Source organism: Perissodus microlepis, chromosome 19 (assembly GCF_051167445.1).
Source record: "Perissodus microlepis isolate ML-2025 ecotype Zambia chromosome 19, ASM5116744v1, whole genome shotgun sequence".
In the NCBI taxonomy this organism is placed as follows: Eukaryota; Metazoa; Chordata; class Actinopteri; order Cichliformes; family Cichlidae; genus Perissodus; species Perissodus microlepis.
In genome coordinates, this window is record NC_140479.1 from 15,589,303 (window position 1) to 15,610,638 (window position 21,336).

Consider the following 21,336-nt stretch of genomic DNA (forward strand, 5'->3'; position numbering starts at 1 on the left):
GTCAGACCTGCAGGTATCAGGCTGTGATGTTCTCCTTTATAGTGGACAGAAATATTTGGAGTGGCACAAATAATTTGTGTGGCATCTTATTGAATGCAGAACACCCGATTGTTATGTAAATAGTTTGAAATGGTTAAAAAAAAGGGTAAAAGGTAAATTGCTGCAAATAACTATGCAAAACTTGTGCATATGATTTTAAAATTTACAATTTATATTTACATTTAAAGTTATGAAATATTATTCAATCAACGTTAAATGTTTTTTGTCTGATTTTAGATCAATTGTGTTAATACAGTATGCCAAAATGAAAACATAACTGTAAATATAGACACGTGAGGTTGTGCTGAAGAGGATGATACCAAACAAGGGAAAGTAAACAGTTTTTAAAGGTGAAATGTAGAGGAAACATCAAAAGTAGTTAAAAATGGCCAATTACTTTTCAAGTAATTAATTACTTTTAGAATCTTGTAACTCAGTTACTAACTCAGTTACTTTTTTTGAAGAGGTAACTGGTAACTATAATTAATTGCTTTTTCAAAGTAACTTGCCCAACACTGGTAGTAGTATAGTGTATTTTGTGGAATTTACAACATTTATAATAAACTATTTAAATGGGACTGCAACGCTTGGTGTTCTTCAGGACTTGAACGCACCTTCAGTGTGTTGGTCCTCCAGTATCCCACAATGCACCGCTGTCGTGTGCGGTGTCCACGTCAAACTTGACACCCTTCGCTACGGTCGAGTCGATAATGGCTGCAGTCGAGGTGGCACTTTTGGGTCGCTGTGGTGTTTAGACTTGCCAAAAAAAACGCTGAATATTCCTCTCAGGCTGACCGCAGACTCCAACATAAAGTCGTCACCTCAGGTATTAGCTGTCAGACTTCGATATTATGTCCGCCGGTCTTCAGGAAACTACTTCGTGTGGACGACCAGCTGTCATTAGCCGGGTTCTGTGCTTGCTAAATGAGCTTCTGTCGGTTTGGAAAGCGACTTTGTCACGCAGGAAAGAAATTGGATTTTAGAATTTACGGGTCCCCCGTGGCTGAGAGTCTCCAGCTGAGCTTGATGAGCGAGCTAGCTGTATTATCTTTCGAGTCTACGCTAGGCTAGCTCCCCTGTTCTCCTCGGCCCTGCTTTGTTTTTGTTTGGTTTTTGTCTCCTCCGAAGATGTCATCGTGGTTGGGGGGAATCGGCTCCGGCCTCGGCCAGTCTCTGGGCCAGGTTAGCGGGAGTCTGTCATCTTTCACCGGGCAGATATCGAACTTTACCAAAGACATGCTGCTGGAGGGTGTAGAAGAAGTAGGAGGTAAGTTTGTTTGTGTTCCTGGTTTGATCCGTGCGATGTCCACATCACCTTTAGAGCACACCTGAGTGAGGCTTTTTCTACACGTGTAGGGACATGATTTTCAGTTTTGGTATATGTCCTATAATCTCACTCTAATAAAATGCTACTAAAGCTCATAAACGTCCAAAAGTAATCCCTCAAAAGTTTTGACTTGAAGCCATTAAAGTGAAGTAGACACCAGAATAGCTTTAATATAAAATTTATATCTTTCTGTAAATTGGCGTTAACTTAGTTAACTTACTGGCATCGAGAAGCAGGGCCATCTGCCATGATATAAACAGGCAGAAACTGCCAGTTCCAAATTTTTCCGTACAATTAAAACCTGTGCTGTCTGATACACCAGTCATAGGTTCAAGAGCATTTTCAGTGTTCAGTTTTGTGTTAAAAGATGGATTTATTTAACTTTATGGTTATATTGAAGTAACTGGTTATATTGCAGTGCATTTTCTAATTTTCAGATGTGACAGAAAGAGCAGAAATGCATAAATTGCTTGTTTTGCCTGACCCACACAAGATAATACTTGCCGAAATAGACTTATTCATCACAAAGAAAATCTGAACTTTTTGGTGGCCCCTCAGCTCTGAATTATACTTTCACTGAGCATTTTGGATATGACACAACGGATAACAGACACAACTCAATTTTGTTGAAAGAAATTCAGAAAATAATATAGTACTGCACCGTGCTTATACAAACATTTATATCAGGATCAGAAACGAGTCGCACTGCCGCACAGCTCACTCTAACACCATCACAAACTTCAACTTGAAGTTGAATCATCTTCGCTGTTTAAAGATTTAAACTTAACTGACATCACGATTACAGTAGCGCTGTTGTGTTAAAGTCTGTCATTTTCAGCTTAGTTTTGCTATAAATTGTCAAATCAGTGTGTAAATGTAGTTTACTTTGTTAGGTGCTTGGAATTAATCTCAAATGAGATATAGGCCATTTCCAGTAAATAATAACATTAGTGCTCTATAGCAGCACATAATATAGACAGTGAAATACCTAGCTATGTATTAAACAGGGATGCATACCTTTCAAAATGGTGATTGATTCAAAATGCAGGATAAAATATAAACAAATTGGTTTATTAAAAGTTCTGAAAGTTTATTAAGAGTTCTGAAAATTTTGAATTCCGTATCAAGCACAATATACAATGCAATTCAAAAGTTAAAATTTAAAAAGGCCTCTCATACAAGTCTTTAGAAGTTCAAATAATTTGCAAGCATTTCTGTATTCTTGTGTATTTACAGTAAAATATCTACGTATCTAATTAGACACCTGTGACTGTGAGTCCTCATTAGATGTAAAAAAATCCCAACAACCCCCCCCCCCCCCCCCCAAAAAAAAAAACAATCCATGCTGTGCTGTATATAATTATAGTTATGTGCTATTAGTCTATAAAAGTTAAACAACTTTTTTGATCTTAAACGGAGCTCCTCTGTTTGGCACTGAATGAGTGGGACAGCTAGTATGATAACATTGTTTGAGTTTTATATCCATTAGCAGTGAACTAAAAGTTTCCAAACTGTTGAAGGGCTGAAACAGCCGCTGTGACTTACAGTGTAGGTTTTAGAGCATACTTGCATTTCCACACCACCACAGCACTATATTTAAGTTTGAGCTTCTGACAGACATGTGTTGACTGAAAGAACTCTTAGTTCCTGAAAAAATAAAATTTTCCTTTTGTGTTTATTACACTCAAAATTTTCTCAATGGTGCATTAAAGTCAGTAATATCTGAATTTAAAAATAATAATTCAGTTGTAAACCGACAGATAAATTCCAGGTGAGAGCAGCTGAATATGGACACATGGATCGGAGAAACACAGCAGAGTTTACTTATTGTAACACAAAAGTCTGTACCAGTGATTTTGGTGTGGTGCAGTTAAAAAGGTGTCTCGTTTCAAACTGACTGTTGCCTGATTAGACTGATGGCTATTGTGCAGCATAATCTGCTATCAGAACATGGTCAGACTACCTTCAGTATTCAAGAACTAACTGTAAAGTAGATTCAGCTCTTTGTTTTAGAATCCTAAAGTGGATTTTTCCCTCTTATGCATTATGTTATTTTCCTGTTACGCTACTGGATTATTCAGCTTTAGCACTGGTTATTTATATTCCATGTAGACACATTCTTGTATGTTGAAACACATTAATTCCCCATCAGCCTTTGATTTTATCAACTGGAATTTTTTTATTTATTAATTTTTTTTTACAAATGCATGTTCCCAAATATGCGACTCGATTCACCTCTGAGACTATCTGCGAGGTAAAAGCTCTAACTCTGGGTTCATTTAGGTGCAAACTTAAGCAAACATGGGCCCTGTTTTTCATTGTCAGCTGAGGTTTAGCAGCATATCGTCAACACTGATAGAGAGGCGTTGTTTGATTTCCGGAATTGCTCATATTTGGGTGTTCATATCTAGTTTTTGAACTCATCATCACTTCACTAAATTGCTTTGTTGTTTACACCAAGACTTAAACTGTAGTCGGTGTTTAACAATTTTCCTGTCAGAGTGTTGTTTTGAACTCATCAGTCGCTAGATATGAAAAAGGGAGCAGAGAGTCTGATTTATTTGATTTATTTTTTTTACAGTACTGCATAATATGAAAATACTGATTGCTGATTCGCCAGTTTTGGGCATAGTACTAAAATGCAGTTATTGTAGAGATTGGATTAGAAGAGCCCCATCAACCTTACCCACTTAAACCCTGAAGTGTCATCCTACTAAAGCAAACAGTGATGAATGATAAAACACTGACAGAAAGAGAACTTTGGCCACAGATATCCAACTCGCCGCTCCAGACAAAAACAAGAAGTGTGAATTGTTATCACTGCAGGAGGGACTAAGTAAACTTTTATTGCTGGATCTTTAACTGAGGCTTGGTGTGAATGTTATGTGTTGGCTGAGATTCCTTCAGCTGTTAGATCACATAACTCAGACAAGATGGCGAGGAATGTTCAGCCTGCTCAGTCAAGCGTGTTTGTTTATCACGTGAGCAAGGTTAGGCTCCAGTTAGAATCACTTAAATGTGCTACATATACCATGATGGATAAAGCAGAAAAGCCCCTCTCAATACAAAAAAAAGTAATGCACAAGTGTGTTTTTACTGTGTTTATTGTAGTTGTATCATTAAAATGATGCAACAGATTTAAATCATGTGCTGCGTGATTTTTACATTGAGTCATGAATAATTTTGGAACTGCTACTTTTTTAAAATGTTTTTTTCCCCACATGCAACTACAGATGCTGCCACAGAACTGCAGGTTTCCAATTCCAAGTTGGCTGAAGTCGAGTCTGCTTTTGGTGCTCAGAAATCTGAGGTTAGTCTATTCACTCTGCAATACTATAAACCTTTCTGGCCACTTGTCATAGTAGGAAATCTGAAACTAATATCATTAACTGTGGGTTTGTTGTTTGGTTTGTCTGTTTTGCTCGTACCCCAAGTCATCAAACTTCCATAATCATAGCTGAACTTTATCAGTACTATCAAACTATGTTTTAAAGATGGCAATAGGTCCTTCCTTAATGAATAAAAGTAGCAGCATTCTGTATTTTGTCTTCCTGCCAATTAAGATAAATAAGCCAACAGTGAATTTGACCTAGTAGCATGCACTGTCTCTAGGCTTCATATTGCTTATTCCTCTGTGACATTGAGCTCCCACAAAACTATTAAAAACACATTAGTGAAAAACATTGTTTGTATGCTTCTTTCTTACCATGAATCAAGCTATAGTTGACTTTGAGTCCCTCACACACTATCCTGCTGCTTTCACTACTCTTCCAAATGCATTGTAATCTGTGGCTAAATATAGCCCTGGGCAAATGTGCTACATTAGATCTTCCTTTTTAAGTAACAGTTGCTCAAAGCTACAGCTGTTCCCATCTGTTTTGTGGCCAGTATTTAACCCTATAAAAGCATAAGGCCATGTACTCTGTGATGTGCTTTTTATGGTCACAAACAGATTTAAGTCTCTGGAAGGATTAAATAAGCTTGGAGCTCAGTGCGATTGAAAAAAGTAGACAGAAAAGTTTTAAATAGACAGAAATGGGTTAATATTGTTGGTTTAGTTTTGGCGACAATGCAGTATTTTAGTGTCTCTGAGATCCAATATGTCTGCCTTGTAGTTGACGTTGATCCCTGTAAAAGTTGTAAATACATTCTAATTTTCTGAATGTTTCTGTATTTCAGTCTTTACTCCTTGATATGTCTTTGTTGCAGCATGAGAGATTGCGAAAGCTTCATGCAGAGCTTGAGGAGAAGCTGGAGGCAGCGGAGATCCAAATCAAGCGTCAGTCTGCAGAATACAGGACCCTCCTGCAGCAGAAAGATGTATGTACATATGAATTTAACAGTGTTGGCTTTAAGTGAGAAAAGATTGAAAAGTGGTTAAGACACATTATTTCAGTTTTAGATTTATTAAAAGGTTTTGTATGCACCAACATGTGAACGTTGTTTGCAGATGTGGCAATAACATTGGGAATTTATCTGCAATGGAAAGCTACTTATGAAAGGAATTTTAGCTCTAAATAGACATGTATGTCTAGCCTAAATCAAACTTGGCATTTGTGCTTTGTTAGACTAAGACAAACCCAGTTTCATTTGGAAGTCTTTTAGGGAAAGTCTTGTAATTTTTGTCCTTTCAGGTGGAGATCAGTCACCTGAAAGCTCGGCAGAGTGGGCTTCAAGAAGAAGTCCAGAAGCTGCAGCAATCAGCCCAGTCTGCTTCAGCTGGCCCTGCGATGTTGCCCGTAACCACTACGTCATCGTCCACTACCTCCTCTTCTGCTTCCTCTTTCCTGTCACGTCACCCAGGATCTCACCAGGGCTTCCATGGCGAAGAAATGGACCTCAGCGACGTGATCTGGTCGCAGCAAGAGATCAACAGGCTGTCGACAGAAGTCATGCGTCTGGAGTCGGAGGTAGCACACTGGCGACGAATGTCTCAGGTAAGACTACAGAAGAATTAGATGACTATGGAACAAATGGTTTTACCTTTTGAATATTTTTTTTAAAATAACCACATGAACACACTTTTTTTTGTTTGTTTGTTTTTTGTAACAGGCATCAACAGCAACAGGAGCTGGTAATGACAACCACAGTGAGATTCTCAAGCTTCAAAGGACTATTAAGGTAAATGTTATGGTCTGTTATTGTTGTCTGTGCAAATGATATTGCATTTTTCTAACTTTGCTGCTGTGGGATTTTCATTTCAGGAGCTTCGAGATGAGATGAGTCGTGAGGTTGATGAACACCAGCATGAACTTGCAGCTCTGCAGGATGCCCAGCGACAGAAGCTGGCAGATGTCACCCGGCGACACAGGCAGGAGCTGGCAGAGTACGAGGAGAGGATAGAGGAGCTGGAGGAACAGATTCAGAGTGGTCAGCTCATTTTTGGAATAACTATGGGAAGCTTGGGCCATTAGAGAGTTTTGAGAGTTTATTGCAACAATGATCTGCTATGACCTAAATTCTTACAGTGTGTTAGAGCAAGGCACATATTTAAATGCATCTGATGTAAAATAGTTGTATCTCAGTCGCACAACTCTAGTGTCGCACACAAATAAAATTGGTCCTCTTAATAATTTTCTCCAGGTGGTGGTCAGCCCACTTCTGTGTCAGACACCTCCAAGCTGCATGAACTCCATCAAACCATACAGTCCCTGCAAGAAGCAGCGGAGCAGCGTGAGAAGCAGCTGGCCGAACGGTCTGCCAATTTGGAGGAGGCACAGAAGATACAAGCGTCACTACAGCTTGAGAAGGATGATGCTCAGCAAGAGAATACCGGGCTCCTGCAGAACTACACGCGGTTGCAGGCTTCCGTGGCCGAGCTCCAGACACGAGTACAAGAGCAGGAGGGGAAGGCTTTGCAAAAAGCCCAGCTAGATCATGAGATACAAATGTTAAGAAATAGCTTGGAAGGTATTCATTGTGTTAAATTATGTCTTATTCATATGGATGTGTTATCTGCTTAATTAACATTCTTTATTGATGTTGCAGCTATTTCTAATTCTAATTTTTATTGTAGGGACTGTATATTGATCACATGTAGATGCAGAAAATTGTCATAGGCGTCACATTTTAAGCCATTGCTTATCTGTATATTAACTAAAATGTCCACTTTCTAGCTGCAGAAAAGGAAATAGAGAGACTGAAAAACCTGGATGAGGTAAGCATGAAGATCAGCAATGTGCACATGTTTGCATAAACTGAGTGACTCTGGCTATAAAAGCAAAAACTGTATCTGTGTGCAAGTTTGGCTACCTCTCTTTTAATCTTGTCATCTAGTGATGTGCTGCACTGTTTCATGTGCTTATGCTGCTTTTTGTTTACACTGGATTTTCAATCCTGAACACTTTGTGATGGACTTCAGTCACATTGATTCAGCTTTCTTGTTGAAGATCATCACCAATGATAAGATTTGCGTTTCCAGCTGTGACTCAGATCAAACAGCAGTCTCAAGTGGAAAGCTTGCATTGTCTAAGCACAAAATCAACACATCAGGTCAGGAGTGCAAACAGGATCAGGCTTGCCAAATTTAAGGAGGTTGTGTATCATTCCTTTGAAAAGAAAGAGGAGATCTAGTGCATGTCAAATGTGACACCAAAGAAAGACGACGTTCAAAAGAGTTGCACAAGACGAAGACCTAAATGGGGACAACAGATACATTTAAATGGTGTGCAGTTTTTGCTTTTAATGGCCGGAGTCACCTTCATAGGCTTCTCCAATTAATTTAATGACTTATTTTAACTTTAGGCAGAACCAAAGGAAGAAGTCGAGCATGCAGACATCTTAGAACTGAACACTATTATTGGAGCACTGAGACAAGAAAAGGAAGACTTAGAACAAGAAAAGGTTTGTTTATATTGTACATAAATATTATTTTAGTCACCTGTGAACTTGTCGCATGACTTTATTTGAATTTGTTTTCTGTGTAATTGTGTCAGTTAGTGGTAAGAAGAAAAACAAAAGGTGGTTTTGTTGATTGGTTCCTACCAATAATGGGTTGTGGAAGGTACTCAGCCTCTGTAAGTGAGTTTCAGATTTTCTGTCCACAGCTTAATCTGCAAGAAAGACTTAAAGTGGCAGAAGAACAACTAGTCAGCAGAAATGAAGCTGAGTCTGATTTGGAGTCATTGGATGATTTGAAGGCAGAACTGGGGAGGAGAGAAAAGACCCTGAGAGCTACTGAGGAGGAGCGGGACACGCTGATGTCTGAACTGGAGGAACTAGACCAACAAAACCAGGAAGCTACACAGGTCTGCATGACTTTGGTGCTTTATCTCTTTGTTTATTTGTATTTTAGCAACTTATTTAGAGATGTTTGATATCAAGTGTCACATTTTAGCATCTCAGATTGTCATTTCTTGACACATTTTGGACTTTTAAAATTTTTTACTTGATTAGAAAAACGCACAATATACAACTCAGCCTTTTCCTCAGCAGTTATATGAAGTCTGTATAGTTTACCCTGAAAAAACATCTTGTTTTGAAAAACAAAAACGAAAATACAGTCCAACTTGACACAACAAAGCCCAACAGTAGAGACAATATTAACACTTTTGTTTTTCTACTTTAGCATATGATCTCAGTGAAAGAGCAGCTCTCTGGACAGCTGAAAGAGGCTGAGACAGAGCTGAAAAGAATGACTGCAGAGCTCAACACATCCAGTGACCAGAAAAGGGCACTTGAGCAAGAGCTGGAGACCCAAAAAGAGAAAATGAGCCAGAGTGCTTTTACCCTTAACGAACTGCATATGGGAAAACAACAGTTGGAACGGACAGTGAAAGAGCTAAAAGACAAACTGGGACACTCACAGGAGCAGAGCCGGGATGCACGCAGAGAGGTCACCGAGCTAAAGAAGACCCTGCAGGAGAAAGAGGAGCTGTTATCGGCTGCTAAAGCAAAACTTTATGAAGGAGGGGAAAGAGCAAGTGAGGCACAGGGTGCTAATGAGGCGCTAGCAGAGAAGGAGAGAGAGTTGTCAGACCTCAGGAGAGAATTGGATGAGATGAGGCGCTCCCACGAGAAGGTGATGTCTGAAGACTATGAGTTGAAGGTGGAGAACAGGAGGTTCAAGGCGGACAATGAGCAGACCTTGGGTAAAGTGGAAGAACTAACCAAGCAGCTGAAGGAAAGCCAGGGTGTTCTGAACAGGGTTGTGAGGGAGAAGGATACTCGTATTGAAGCTTTAAAACTGGAGAAATATCAGCTCGAAGGTGAATTGACGCAGGCTGAGAACAAACTAAAAGAACAGGTAAAACAGTACCAGCAGACCATCGAGGAGTTAACTCGAGCTCGATCTATGGACGCCTCTGCTTTGCAGACTGAGCATGAACGTGCCATCAAACTAAACCAGGAGAAAGACATGGAGATTGCTCAGCTGAAAAGAGATGTGGAGCAGGTGGCAGCTGACCACAGAGACACCAATGAGATGCTATCAATCACAGTTGCAGGGCAGCAGCAGCTGACGGATTTGCTGCAAGAGAAAGATGTCTTTATGGACACTTTAAAACAAAATGCTGCAGATTTACAGACAGAGCTGGATAATAAGGTTTCAGTTTTCACCAAGGAAGTTGAAACGCTCAAACAGTCGCTAGATGAAAAGGATAAGCAGCTGGGAGGTATGAAGGAGGAGAACAGCCATCTGAAAGAGGAGATTGACCGCCTCAGGGATCAGCAGAGCAGACCTCAACCTCTGGCTGAGCCCAGGACTCTGGACATCATCACAGAGCTGGAGACGGAGATCACCCAACTCAAATCCTCCCGTAATGCTCTGGACGAGGAGGTCCAGACTCTGAGGAGAACCACTGAGGAACAGCAAGCTTCTCTACTTCTCTCTCAACAGTCTCTGCAGGCTCAGCAGAGCGAGATTGAACAGGCTCGTGCTCACCATCAGCAGACAACGCTAAACTATGACAGACTCATCCAGGCCAGAGATGAAGAGATAACCCGCCTCCAGCAAACTGTAGAGCAGCTTAGTGAGAGTCAGAGCAGAGCCAACTCTCCGTCTGTGCAGGGAGAGGTCATCTTGCAGGAGGAAAAGACTCAGACCCTAAATCAGGAGAATGGCAATGAGAAACACGACCTGTCTAAGGTAGATATAGAAAGACTGGTGAGGGGCATCAAGGAGAAAGAGACTGAGATCACCCAGCTTAATGAGAAGAACCTCTCACTGACCAGGCAGCTGGATCAGCTGGTGGTTTCTCGTGATGAAGTGGGAAAACTCTCACAGATGATCATGCAGAAGGACCTGGAAATTCAGGCACTTCATGCCAGAGTTTCCATGGGAGGCGGACACAGCCAGGATGTCATGTTCTTACAGCAGCAGCTACAGGCATACGCTGTGGAGAGAGAGCAAGTGATTGCCGTGCTTAACGAGAAGACCAGAGAGAACAGCCAGCTTCGGTCCGATTATCACCGCCTCATGGATATCATGGCAGGAAAGGAAGCAGCCCTGTTGAAGCTTCAGCAGGAAAATCAGCGCCTCTCTAACATGAGCGATCCCTCAGGAAGCCAGGAGATGTTCAAGGAGACCATCCAGAATCTGTCTCGAATTATTAGGGAGAAGGATATAGAGATCGATGCCTTGACCCAGAAGTGCCAAACGCTGGTGACCGTCCTGCAGTCCTCAGGAGGAGAGCCCGGTGCTGGCTCTGGAGGGGTCAGCAGCAACCAGTTTGAGGAACTACTGCAGGAGCGGGACACACTGAAGCAGCAGGTGAAGAAGATGGAGGAGTGGAAGCAGCAGGTCATCACAACAGTCAAGAACATGCAGCACGAGTCGGCTCAGCTGCACGAGGAGCTGATCAAACTGCAGAGTCAGGTTTCTGCCGACAGTGACTGTAGCTCAAAGCTCTCAGTGGACTACGCTCGACTGGTCCAGAATTACGAGCAGAAGGAAAGGAGATTGGGAAGTCTGAGTCTGGAGCTTGCACAGGTTCAACAAACTATTACCCAGCTCAGCAGCACAAAGGATGTCCTGTTAGGTAAACTGGACAGCGTCACACAGACACCTGAAGTCACAGCCACTCAGTGTAGTGGCTCCTCTCTCAGTACTGATGCTCCAAGCCATCAGCCAGATTCTGCTATAAAAGATGAGAAGATGCAGCAAGAAGTTGTTCAACTGAAAGCACAGTTGACTGAGAAAGAAAACACGATCAGGACTCTTCAAGAAAACAACCACAGACTCTCCAACTCCGCGTCTGCCTCAGAAAGCGAGCAGCGAAGTCAGGCAGAGGAGGCTCGACAGGTCAGAGAGAGACTGGAGGCCTTACAGAGGTCTGTGAGGGAGAAAGACTTGCTCATCAAAAGCAAAGGAGACCAACTAGCTCAAGTAAGTGAAGCACTGCGTAACCGTGAGAATGACAACGAGGTTCTGAAGCAGGCGGTGACCAACCTCAAAGAGCGTGCACTCATTCTTGAGATGGACGTGAAGAAGCTAAAGGAGGAGAATGAGCTGGTTGCTGCACGCTCTCGAGAGAAAGAGTCAGAGTTTAGAGCTCTGCAGGAAACTAACATGCAGGTTTCCCTCCTGCTGCGAGAGAAGGAGTTTGAACTGAGCGCGATGAGCGAGAAGGCTGCCACTGTGGAGAAACTGCTCAAAGACAAAGAGCAGGTCAGTAACTTTTATTTTTTTTGTAGTTGAATTTATACTGACGCATTTTAGTAATGAAATGTATCCATCAGCGTCATTTTAGACAGGAAACTTTGTCATTTATTCTTTCAAAATTAGTTTATGATTTACTGTTTATTGCTCTCTTGTAGGGTAAATCTGGTGAGCTGAATCAGCTCCTGAACGAAGTGAAGTCCATGCAGGACAAAGCTGTGGCATTTCAGCAGGAGAGGGATCAGGTGATGATGGCACTCAAGCAGAAGCAAATGGAGACTACGGCATTACAGTCTGAGGTAAGAGAACGATATTCACCCATTGCCCCTAATTTTACTTGTGGTGGTATTGTAACTTCATATGGAACCCTCCAGGTTACCAAGTTTAATTATCAGGCATCATTATACATGCTCTGTTTTCATTCATTAAATACTCAGACTATTGCAGTATAGAATCTCTGCTTCATCATGTTGCTCAACCATTGTGTGTATATATACCCTATAACTGTCTAGTCAAGTAAATACTTAGTCTGTTGATAATAACACATGGCTGCGTCAAATTAAATGGCACTCTGCTGAAGCTATCTTTTTTTTTTTTTTTGTTTGATTGTTTACAGCTCCAACATGTGAGAGACAAAGAGCACCGCCTAAACTTGGAGCTTGAGCGGTTGCGTAATCACTTGTTGGAGATTGAAGATTCATACACGAGAGAAGCCCTCGCTGCAGAGGACAGAGAGACAGAGCTGCGCAGGAAGGTGGCTCTGCTAGATGAGAGACTGGCGACATCCTCAAGTGCTGTGGAGAGTGCCAGGTTAGCATAAAACGAATGTGTTTTAAAAGGTTTGATTAAAGACTGATAAAATCACCAGGAACTCTCCGTTATTTACTGTAATTAGTTCAGGTATTTTCTTTATGTATATTGCACTTTGTTCTCATTGACAAGGAAGTGGAAATGCATAGAAATAACACATCTACAGTATGCTTTCCTCACCTTTGACCTTTTTACATAACATGTTTAAACCTGGTAGGATCAAATATTTTTTTTGTCAAACTAAAATGTTGTTTGACTCACTAGTTGACAGCTAATTATTTACTGATTATAAAACTGTTACTTTCACTTGGATCCAACATTGCTGTTTACCTTAAAATAATTTTGCATGAAAATGTTTTAAAATTATTTTAGTGTCATTCTTTTTGTGTTTCTACTTACCCGTCCTCTCTCTTCCAGCCAACAGGCCAGCATGCAGGTAGAGTCTCTGCAGGAGCAGTTAATGGGGGTGGTGAAGCAGAGAGATGATGCGCTGGCCCAACTCAGAACCTCTCAGGAACAAGTCAACCAGTATGCAGTGTCACTCTCCAACCTGCAGATGGTGCTAGAGCAATTCCAACAAGGCAAGTTTGAGGGCTTCAAAGAGATCTTTGCTGTTTAGACCAGACTCGAGCAGGATAAGTGTGTCTGTTATCCTGGAATATTTAAAACTGTGTTTTCCTCATAGCGCTTTACAGTTGGTGTACCCGGCAATGCCTTTTTTGATTACTTTTAGTAATACTTTTATCGGCATTTCTCCGACAGAAGAGAAAGCCATGTACTCGGCAGAACTTGAGAAGCACAAGAAGGAGAAAGAGGAGTGGAAAAGAAAAGCTCTGAAACTGGAGGACCAAGCTTCTGCTCTCCAGGTAAACCAGCAACCAACCACCTATCAGAGAATCATATCTGTGATTAGCATCAGTAGCGCTATTTTTTTTCTTTTTTTAAGTTGCTAGATATCAGAATTTCATATAATCTTTTGAAGACGGTGGATGTCACACTTTAATAAAAGTCAGTAAGACAAACGTTATGTAACGCTGTAACTTTCTCTGTCAGATAAACCTGGATGAAGCCAACGCTGCTCTAGATTCAGCATCTCGTCTCACGGATCAGCTCGATCTGAAGGAGGAACAAATTGAGGAGCTGAAAAAACAAGGTGAGCTTCAGCCAAGCACTTTCACCTACTGACTTAAACATGCCTTTTTTTTTTTTTCTTTTTTTTTTTTTTTAAATCTCAACTATAAATGCTGTGTTAATGGTGTTTTTATCAGACTGTATAAAGCTCAGCTTTCCAGTTTTACTGAAAAATGTGAGGTTGCAATAAAACGGCTGTCGGTTTAAAGATCACAGCACTTCCTAAAGATCGTGTGGAAGGCATCTACCCGCCAGCCTTTGAAGAAACACTTACCTCCCTTGCATAGGCCAAGAAAAGGACCAAATGAGTGAAACTGTAATTCTCTGAAGTGGGAAGCCATTCTTTGTTTCACACTCTGCAGCAGATTTCATTCCTATCAGATATGGCCATTACATCACAGCAAATTCTCAGACTGTTGTTTTTTTCCTTACTGCTCTCTGGCTGTTCAGACTTTGTCCAGACCTGATACGAGGCGCTATATTTTCTTTACAAATCAGTCACCTATATGAAAATTTACATTGTGTCTAAAAATAGTTGATTAACTTTGAGAACGCACTGAACAGTCGAGCTTTGGTATGTCTGTGGAGCATTGCTCTGTCATTTGAACCACAGATTAACATATCTGAGATTCAGAAAAGTAAATAGCCTGAAATCTTTGTAAATCCAGATCTTTTTGCAACACTAACAGCTTGTTGAAAGTTTTTCTGACTCATTTAAGACTTTGCCAAACATTTTTTTTGCACTGTATTTTCCACCTTAGCCAGAAAACATACACATTTTTATTTTTTGTTGTTGTTGTGTTATCCTAATTTCCTACAAAATAGTACAATTTATTGCTTGTCATTTGCCATTTGTCGTTACATCTGTTGATAAACGGGAGAGAAAAATGTTGTATTTATGCAGTCGCTGTTATATTTTTAATCAAGAAGGATTAGAGGAGTCTGTAACTTGTGTCACTGTGGTTTCACTGCAGATGTTGAAACACAAGAGGCACAAAGTGGCCCATGTGCAGTAGAGGCCTGAACATTACTGTTAAAGTTGTCACTCTGTTTGTGTCCATGCTGCAGAGGATGTGAGGCAGGAGATGCTGGAAGAGGCACAGAGGAAACTCATGAACCTTTTGAACAGCACAGAGGGTAAAATAGACAAGTAAGTTTCAAGTGCATTTCTGTTAAATATTAGTTCCAGTGTATTTAGATTATGATCACATTTTTCCATTGTTTTTAATGGATTATTCTAAAATCCTCAGGTAGATTTCCCACTTTCAAGTTCTCATTTTTTTTTAACTGTGAAATTCAGAGGATCAAGCTTATGATTAAAGCAGTTTGTTCCCATTTAGGTAAAACCAGGTGAATCAAACTAAACCTTTTCTGTTAAACTGAAGTGATTGAATTATTATTATTATTTTTTTTCTAGCTTGAAAAAAATACTTTCCATCTTTAGCAACATAAACCCCTCCAAATTGTACTAAGTTCACGGAAACTGGATTATTTTAGAGATACGTGGTCTTTAAAGGATTGCAGCAATTATGGAAAAGAAATGTACCATTCTAGCCAGTATAGTGTTTAGTGCTATAAATAAGCTTTGATGAAGATTGATGCATTTTGAATTTAGGTATTGTTCATGCAGCTGCATAGAAATGGATCATAGCCACATCTTTGTTTTTTTTTTTTTTGTTTTTTTTGTTGTTTTTTTAAAACCTTGAATTACATCATCAGTCAGCGTTGTTGCCCATGTTGTTCTTCCTGCAGGGTCCTGATGCGTAACTTGTTCTTAGGATACTTCCACACGCCCAAAACCAAGCGTGCCGATGTGCTGAAGCTCATGGGAAGTGTCTTGGGTCTAAACCGAGAAGATGTTGAAAAGGTGAGAGATTTCTGGACTGACAATAATCATTTTGTTTCATTGATTTTTTTTTTTTTTTTTTTGCAAAAAGTCCAATTACCTAAAAGGTTAGTAAGAAGTGACACGAATGCGACAGCGTCTGTTGGGTAGCAGCTGGTTTGCTTCTCTTAAAACTCTGTTGAATTAGTAGAAAACCAAAAAATGAAAGTCTGTTTATTTAAAAATAAAACTCACTCTTTAACATCTTTATGCTTCCTGCAGTAATCACTAAAAGGTCTTGAATGTTGGTTATTTGCCAAATTAATTAAGTGTTTAAAGATTTATACGTGCAAAATTCTCGACCCACCCTTCATCATTTCATATTCTCCTTCCAAGGAGTCAGTTTGTTGTAATTATTTTAAAATGCTCTTGGGCAATAATTCTCCAGTAATCTAAAGGCCTTTCAAAGTTTTTCTTTGGACATCAGCTGCCTTTTTTTTTTTTTCTTCAATCATTTTCAGTCCTTGTATCTGAACATTTTCAGAGGAATGTATTTGTGTGTTTGTTTGTTTGTTTAGCCACTTCACACTGACCTATGAACCATTATAGCATTATAAGGCACCTAATTCAAGGGATGAACTAGTTTTGTCTACACATTACAGGCAATTCAACAAAACACAGTGTCTTTAGACATTTTGTTACTAGCAGTATTTGAAAGTCATGTCTTTAAGAAATGGGAAAAGATATCGAGCAAAGGCCTGACACATGACACATGGCTCTTTTGTTGATCCATCTACTGTTCACTGAAGCCTCATCAGATTGGCCTCTTGTCTACTGTGGGTTCCCAAACACTCACATATGGACTCATCTTTTCACTATCATTATTATTATTATTATTATTATATTTACACTTTATACTCCAGCGTGGTGTGTTTCACTCTTATGTGCATTCATAGAATCATCAGCTAGCTGCTGTCTGTACTTCCATGAGTGTCCATGCCTAACATGCTACTGCATAAATAGATGAGGTTGATTAAAAGATCGGCAGCTGTGCCACTCAGCTTTTCCTTAACACTGAACCTCTGAACCTTCCTCTCCACATCTCCTCCTGCAGCCGAGCCAAAACCACACCCGCCACCACAGTCCCAGTGGAAATGTGAATGTCAAGAATTCATTTTTTTAAGGAAGGGAAAGGGGGAGAAAAGGATGAGGTTTGCCAAATTACACAAGAATTGGACTGAAAATCAGTAACAACAGGTCTTATGGAGTGATGAAATTTGATGTTTTTGGCTCAGTCATCAACAATAAGTACAGAGAAGGTCAGAAGAGCGGAACAACAGTGAGTGTCCGCAGCCATCTGTAAAACACAGTGGAGGCTCTGTCATTGTTTGGGGCTGCGTTTCAGGCAGTGCTGTCGGGGATCTTGTCACAATTGATGAAATAATGATAACAGGAAAGTTACACATGCAAAGTCCTGCAGGCTTGAGTTTGTGAGCATCTCCTTCCACGTGGGATGATGGGACTCCCAGACAGCACTTACAGAGGGAGACGAATGTAGCAGTAGGAAAAATAAAAGGAGAATTTCTGCAGAAGCCGTAGGAAAAAAAAAAAAGAGCCTTCTGTACTCCCTCTTCCATCAGTATTTTAAAAAGATTCTCCAGCGACACCTTTTTCTGTAGAATAAACTCAACTTGCTGGAGTTTCAAATGAGTCAAATATTAATTGCAGCAAAATTGCACCTGTGTAGTATTTTTAAATGTTCCACCGTTAACGCTGCGTTGGCACACTTTTGGCAAAAACATTTACTTATGTCACCTTCGCAAAATGTTACATTTATGTCAGGCTGATCAATATTAGTTTAGTTCAGTGGCTGATTCCGTTATTTGCGTTCTCCGTCACAGGTCACACTGACACTCTGTCAACAGGCCTTTTTTACATTTTTGACAGGATGAATTGGGTAATGATGTCCTTCAGATATCGTTCAGTCAACTACAAAGTTGTCCAACAGTTTCTTTTGACTCCAGCAGTCCCTGAAAATCCTCTCGGAGCTCAGCCCTGGAAAAAAAAAAAAAAAAACATTTTCTTGTCCAGATCTTGAAGTACTCTGGCGCGATTCCCACAGGGCTCCCGCCAGAGTACTCCAAGTATATTATCCAACCCTCCTAAAAGAAAACAGATACAGAGTGAGGGGCAATGCGATTACAACTCCTCAGAAAAGCCATTTTATTGTGTTGGAAATCATTCTACTTTTTTTCCTCATCCCTTCTTCATTTCCTGTTAATGCTATTTAAATTTTCCACTCAACTCGTGTTTATGGGAGCCAATTGTCCCACAAAACCAGGCAAGTTTTCAGAATCTGTCTCTGTAGAGAAGCTAACCCCCTTTCTTGTCCCCTTTTTAAGTCTTGTGCTGTCATCCATAAAGTCTATATGGGTTCTGTCCAGTTAAATCCTGCCAGAGAACTGATGATACTGATTAGGTAGGACTGTGTGACAGTGAGTAAAGCTTCTTCTACAAAGTGTGGACTTGGAGTGAGTGACAGGGGGTAACTTTCCAGAAAGTTTTGGCAAGCGCTGAAAGGAAAAAAAAAAACTTTGTGACAAAAGAAAATCCCAAAAAGTAGCCTGAATCATCAGTGTCACCTTTTCTTTGCCAGCACTGTTCATCCTTGTGCTTGTTTAAATAAGAATTAAGCCTATTTTGTGTATTTGATCATAGCAAATCGGTGTATTTGTTCTAAATATCCCAAATATTTATCTGCACTTCTCCTACCTGCAGATGCTGGAGGAGGACAGGGGCCACGGTGTTACTGGATGGGTATCGAACTGGTTGGGAGGCAGAGGAGCACAAAGTGTCCCAAACACTCCACAGAGACCCACCAGTGGCCAAGGGCTCAACTCTGTAAGACATGATTCACAGTTCTCACTGTATATATTTTGCCCTGAAGAATAGAACCCAGCCCAACAGTTCTTTAAACTGTCTTTCATCACCATGCAGTGTAGCACTGACACAGGATTCATTAAAGAGAAATACTGACAAGCGTTCTGTACTTCATAGCTGCAATTACAGTTAATCTCAAACAAAATCAATAAATAACGAAAAGTCATGATTCTGACAGAAGACCACACATGAACCCACAAACCCCCAGTCCTGCTATTTTTTTTTTACATGACTTTTTAGTTGTTATTTTAAACAGAAAACAGTCCGCAGACTTGATCCAAGGTCTTAACTTCTAAAATGTCCTCAAAATGTATAGAACGTGCAGTGGTAGAGTACACAAACGAGACAACGTTCCTCCACGACCATGGTGCCACATATGACATATAACACACAATCAACACAGGTTTACATAAAGTGCAATGTGCAAAAATTGCAAAAAAACAAAGACTGTGCAACACCAGACAGAACAGAATGATATAGAAATGTGCAAAAGGCTGAGATGATAGCAACAATTATAAATAAAACCCTTTACAACACAAAACTGCTTTTTAGCAAAATGAATGCTTTTTTAATATTAGTGCTTGTGAAGAATCCACATTTAAAGAATAAGAAAACAAGTTTTGTTTTTTTTTGAAAATTTCATTTTATTTTTTTACCAGGATGCTACTGTGATGCTAGCTCTTTACTTTGGTTTTCAGGAAGAATTTCCCCATTTGGCTCAGTAAAATATGTCATTCACTCACTGTCATGTTCCTTGTTGTTGCAGTCCTTCTCAGAGATGTTTGTGAAATTTCTGGAGATGGAGTCGACTCCTTCTCTGCCTGCACCAAAGCTTCCGGTTCATGACATCAAGCCTCTGAGCGCCCCACCCGCGGGAAGAACCAGCAGCGGCACTTCCAGCATGGCCGCAGGTAAATGGCCCACTTAAAAGAAAAACACTTGCTTCTTATTTCCTTTTCACGCATCCAGCTTTATTTAAATTTCTTCTCAGGGGCTCCAGTTTCCCTGAAGCGAGCCGGTGATTCCAATCCGTTCCTGGCCCCTCGCTCTGCAGCGGTGCCTCTGCTGGCTGGTTCCGGCTCTGGGGGCCCAGGAGGCCACCTGCTGATGAAGCCCATCTCTGACACCCTGCCCACCTTCACTCCTGTGCCGGTCTCAGCTGAGGCCAGCGGTGGAGCCGTGCTCAAAGACTTGTTAAAGCAGTGATCGGCCCTGTGAGGAGTGCAACACAGATGTCTTAATTTAGCCAACACAAGTTTTACACTACAAAGACTGAGATTTTGGAGCAGATCTGCTTCTTTTTGCTGCTTTCTTTACTTTCTGCAAAAATAAATGAGCAGAGCGTTCACAAAGGCTTAATGTCACTATTTCGGGGAGATGATTAAAACGGAAGTTCTTTGGTTTTTTTAGATTCTGTTTCACTTGCAATTACTGTTCTATGCAACAGACTCTCCCTTTACACACCAGTGAAAGTGTTTCGCACTCAGAATTATTGATAAGTGATCAATGATGAGACTCTACCTTCAAAAATGATGCAGGATCGGAGCATTTTAAAGTTTTGAGTCATTCAGAGTGAGAGTTTTCAAAGATCTGGTCATCTGAGTTACATTATGATTTTTATTTATCGCACCACATCTGAACACAAGTGACCTTTTTCAGCTCCGTCTGCGCAGTACAATACAAGTGGGCTGAATCTAGTCATCACCTCTGTTAGAAAGAGGAAACACGTCCTTCACAGGACAACTTTTTATTTGTTGAATACTTTTATTTTTCTTTTCAACAATGCAGTGAGCTGTTTCTTATCCAGGACTCGCCTGAAACACTCTGGCAGCAGCAGCCTGCATAGAGATTTATGTGGTTCAGTACATCTGTTAAAACCATAAAGACATTTCTGCAGAAATCTTGTCTTTTCCAGACGGCTAGACTGTGATATGCAATAAGCGTTGTAATTATGGCTATAACTGCTGACTGTGGTTGATCGGAAGCTTGAGACTGCTCTTATGTTTAAGTACAGTACTATTATATAGTTATATATATGTGTAAAAATGGGTGGTGTTATTTTGTTTTCTATTTATAGGCACTGAGGATGTTGTGGAAGTAAAAAGTGCCTGTCTTTTTTCCTAATTTCATATTTGTATAATCAGGATTGTAAAAAATTATATTAAAAAAAATATATTTACAAAATTGCACATTTAGAAGGACCACAGTAGTGGAAGCTGGTCTACATTTTTGTATAGACATCAATCAGCTGCTGCAGAAGGAATGTTACAGGGCTTCTCCAGGTGTAATGTTTAAATGTACAAACTGTAAATCCTCCTTGAAAAAAATTTTTTGTAGATGTAAAATCTGAAACACTTGGGCGTCTAAAAGGAGTCGGGTTGCCTCGGACTTTGATTAGCTTTACTTAAGTTTAGTACCCGTGAATTAATTGGAATTTTAACATCAAATAAAGGTACCACTGCTGACCCCATGTTTGTGTGCATCTTGTCATTTTTACCGTTTTTTTGTTTTGTTTTTTAAATTATTTTAACGCCAGATTATAGGCATCTGAGCCACATGTGGCTACTACAGCGCGGACAGCGTACTTTCCTGCGCCAGATGTGCAGTGTCATTCAACTCGGGGAAGGGGGTGAGGGGGTGGACTGTTTATATCTTTGGAAAACACAC

General features: G+C 40.4%; 1 protein-coding gene across 1 annotated transcript; it reads left to right on the forward strand.

The window, feature by feature from the left end:
• The first annotated feature begins 684 nt into the window (after positions 1-684).
• trip11 (thyroid hormone receptor interactor 11) lies at positions 685-21,139 on the forward strand. Its single transcript, XM_084914335.1, has 21 exons — positions 685-1,306; positions 4,600-4,676; positions 5,576-5,686; positions 6,001-6,303; positions 6,419-6,487; positions 6,571-6,736; positions 6,950-7,276; positions 7,483-7,523; positions 8,111-8,209; positions 8,413-8,613; positions 8,934-11,972; positions 12,122-12,262; positions 12,580-12,773; positions 13,191-13,354; positions 13,536-13,639; positions 13,827-13,926; positions 14,973-15,054; positions 15,657-15,771; positions 18,508-18,630; positions 19,436-19,580; positions 19,661-21,139. The coding sequence occupies exons 1-21, from the start codon at positions 1,168-1,170 to the stop codon at positions 19,873-19,875; spliced, it is 5,955 nt and encodes a 1,984-aa protein (XP_084770461.1). The 5' UTR covers positions 685-1,167; the 3' UTR covers positions 19,876-21,139.
• Positions 21,140-21,336: the final 197 nt, after the last annotated feature.

Coding starts and splice junctions, on each gene's coding strand:
- trip11 (XM_084914335.1), top strand. CDS start 1,168: ATGTCATCGTGGTTGGGGGGAATCGGCTCCGGCCTCGGCCAGTCTCTG. Junction 13,355..13,535: donor GCTAGAGCAATTCCAACAAG/GCAAGTTTGAGG, acceptor TTTCTCCGACAG/AAGAGAAAGCCATGTACTCG. Junction 13,640..13,826: donor ACCAAGCTTCTGCTCTCCAG/GTAAACCAGCAA, acceptor TTTCTCTGTCAG/ATAAACCTGGATGAAGCCAA.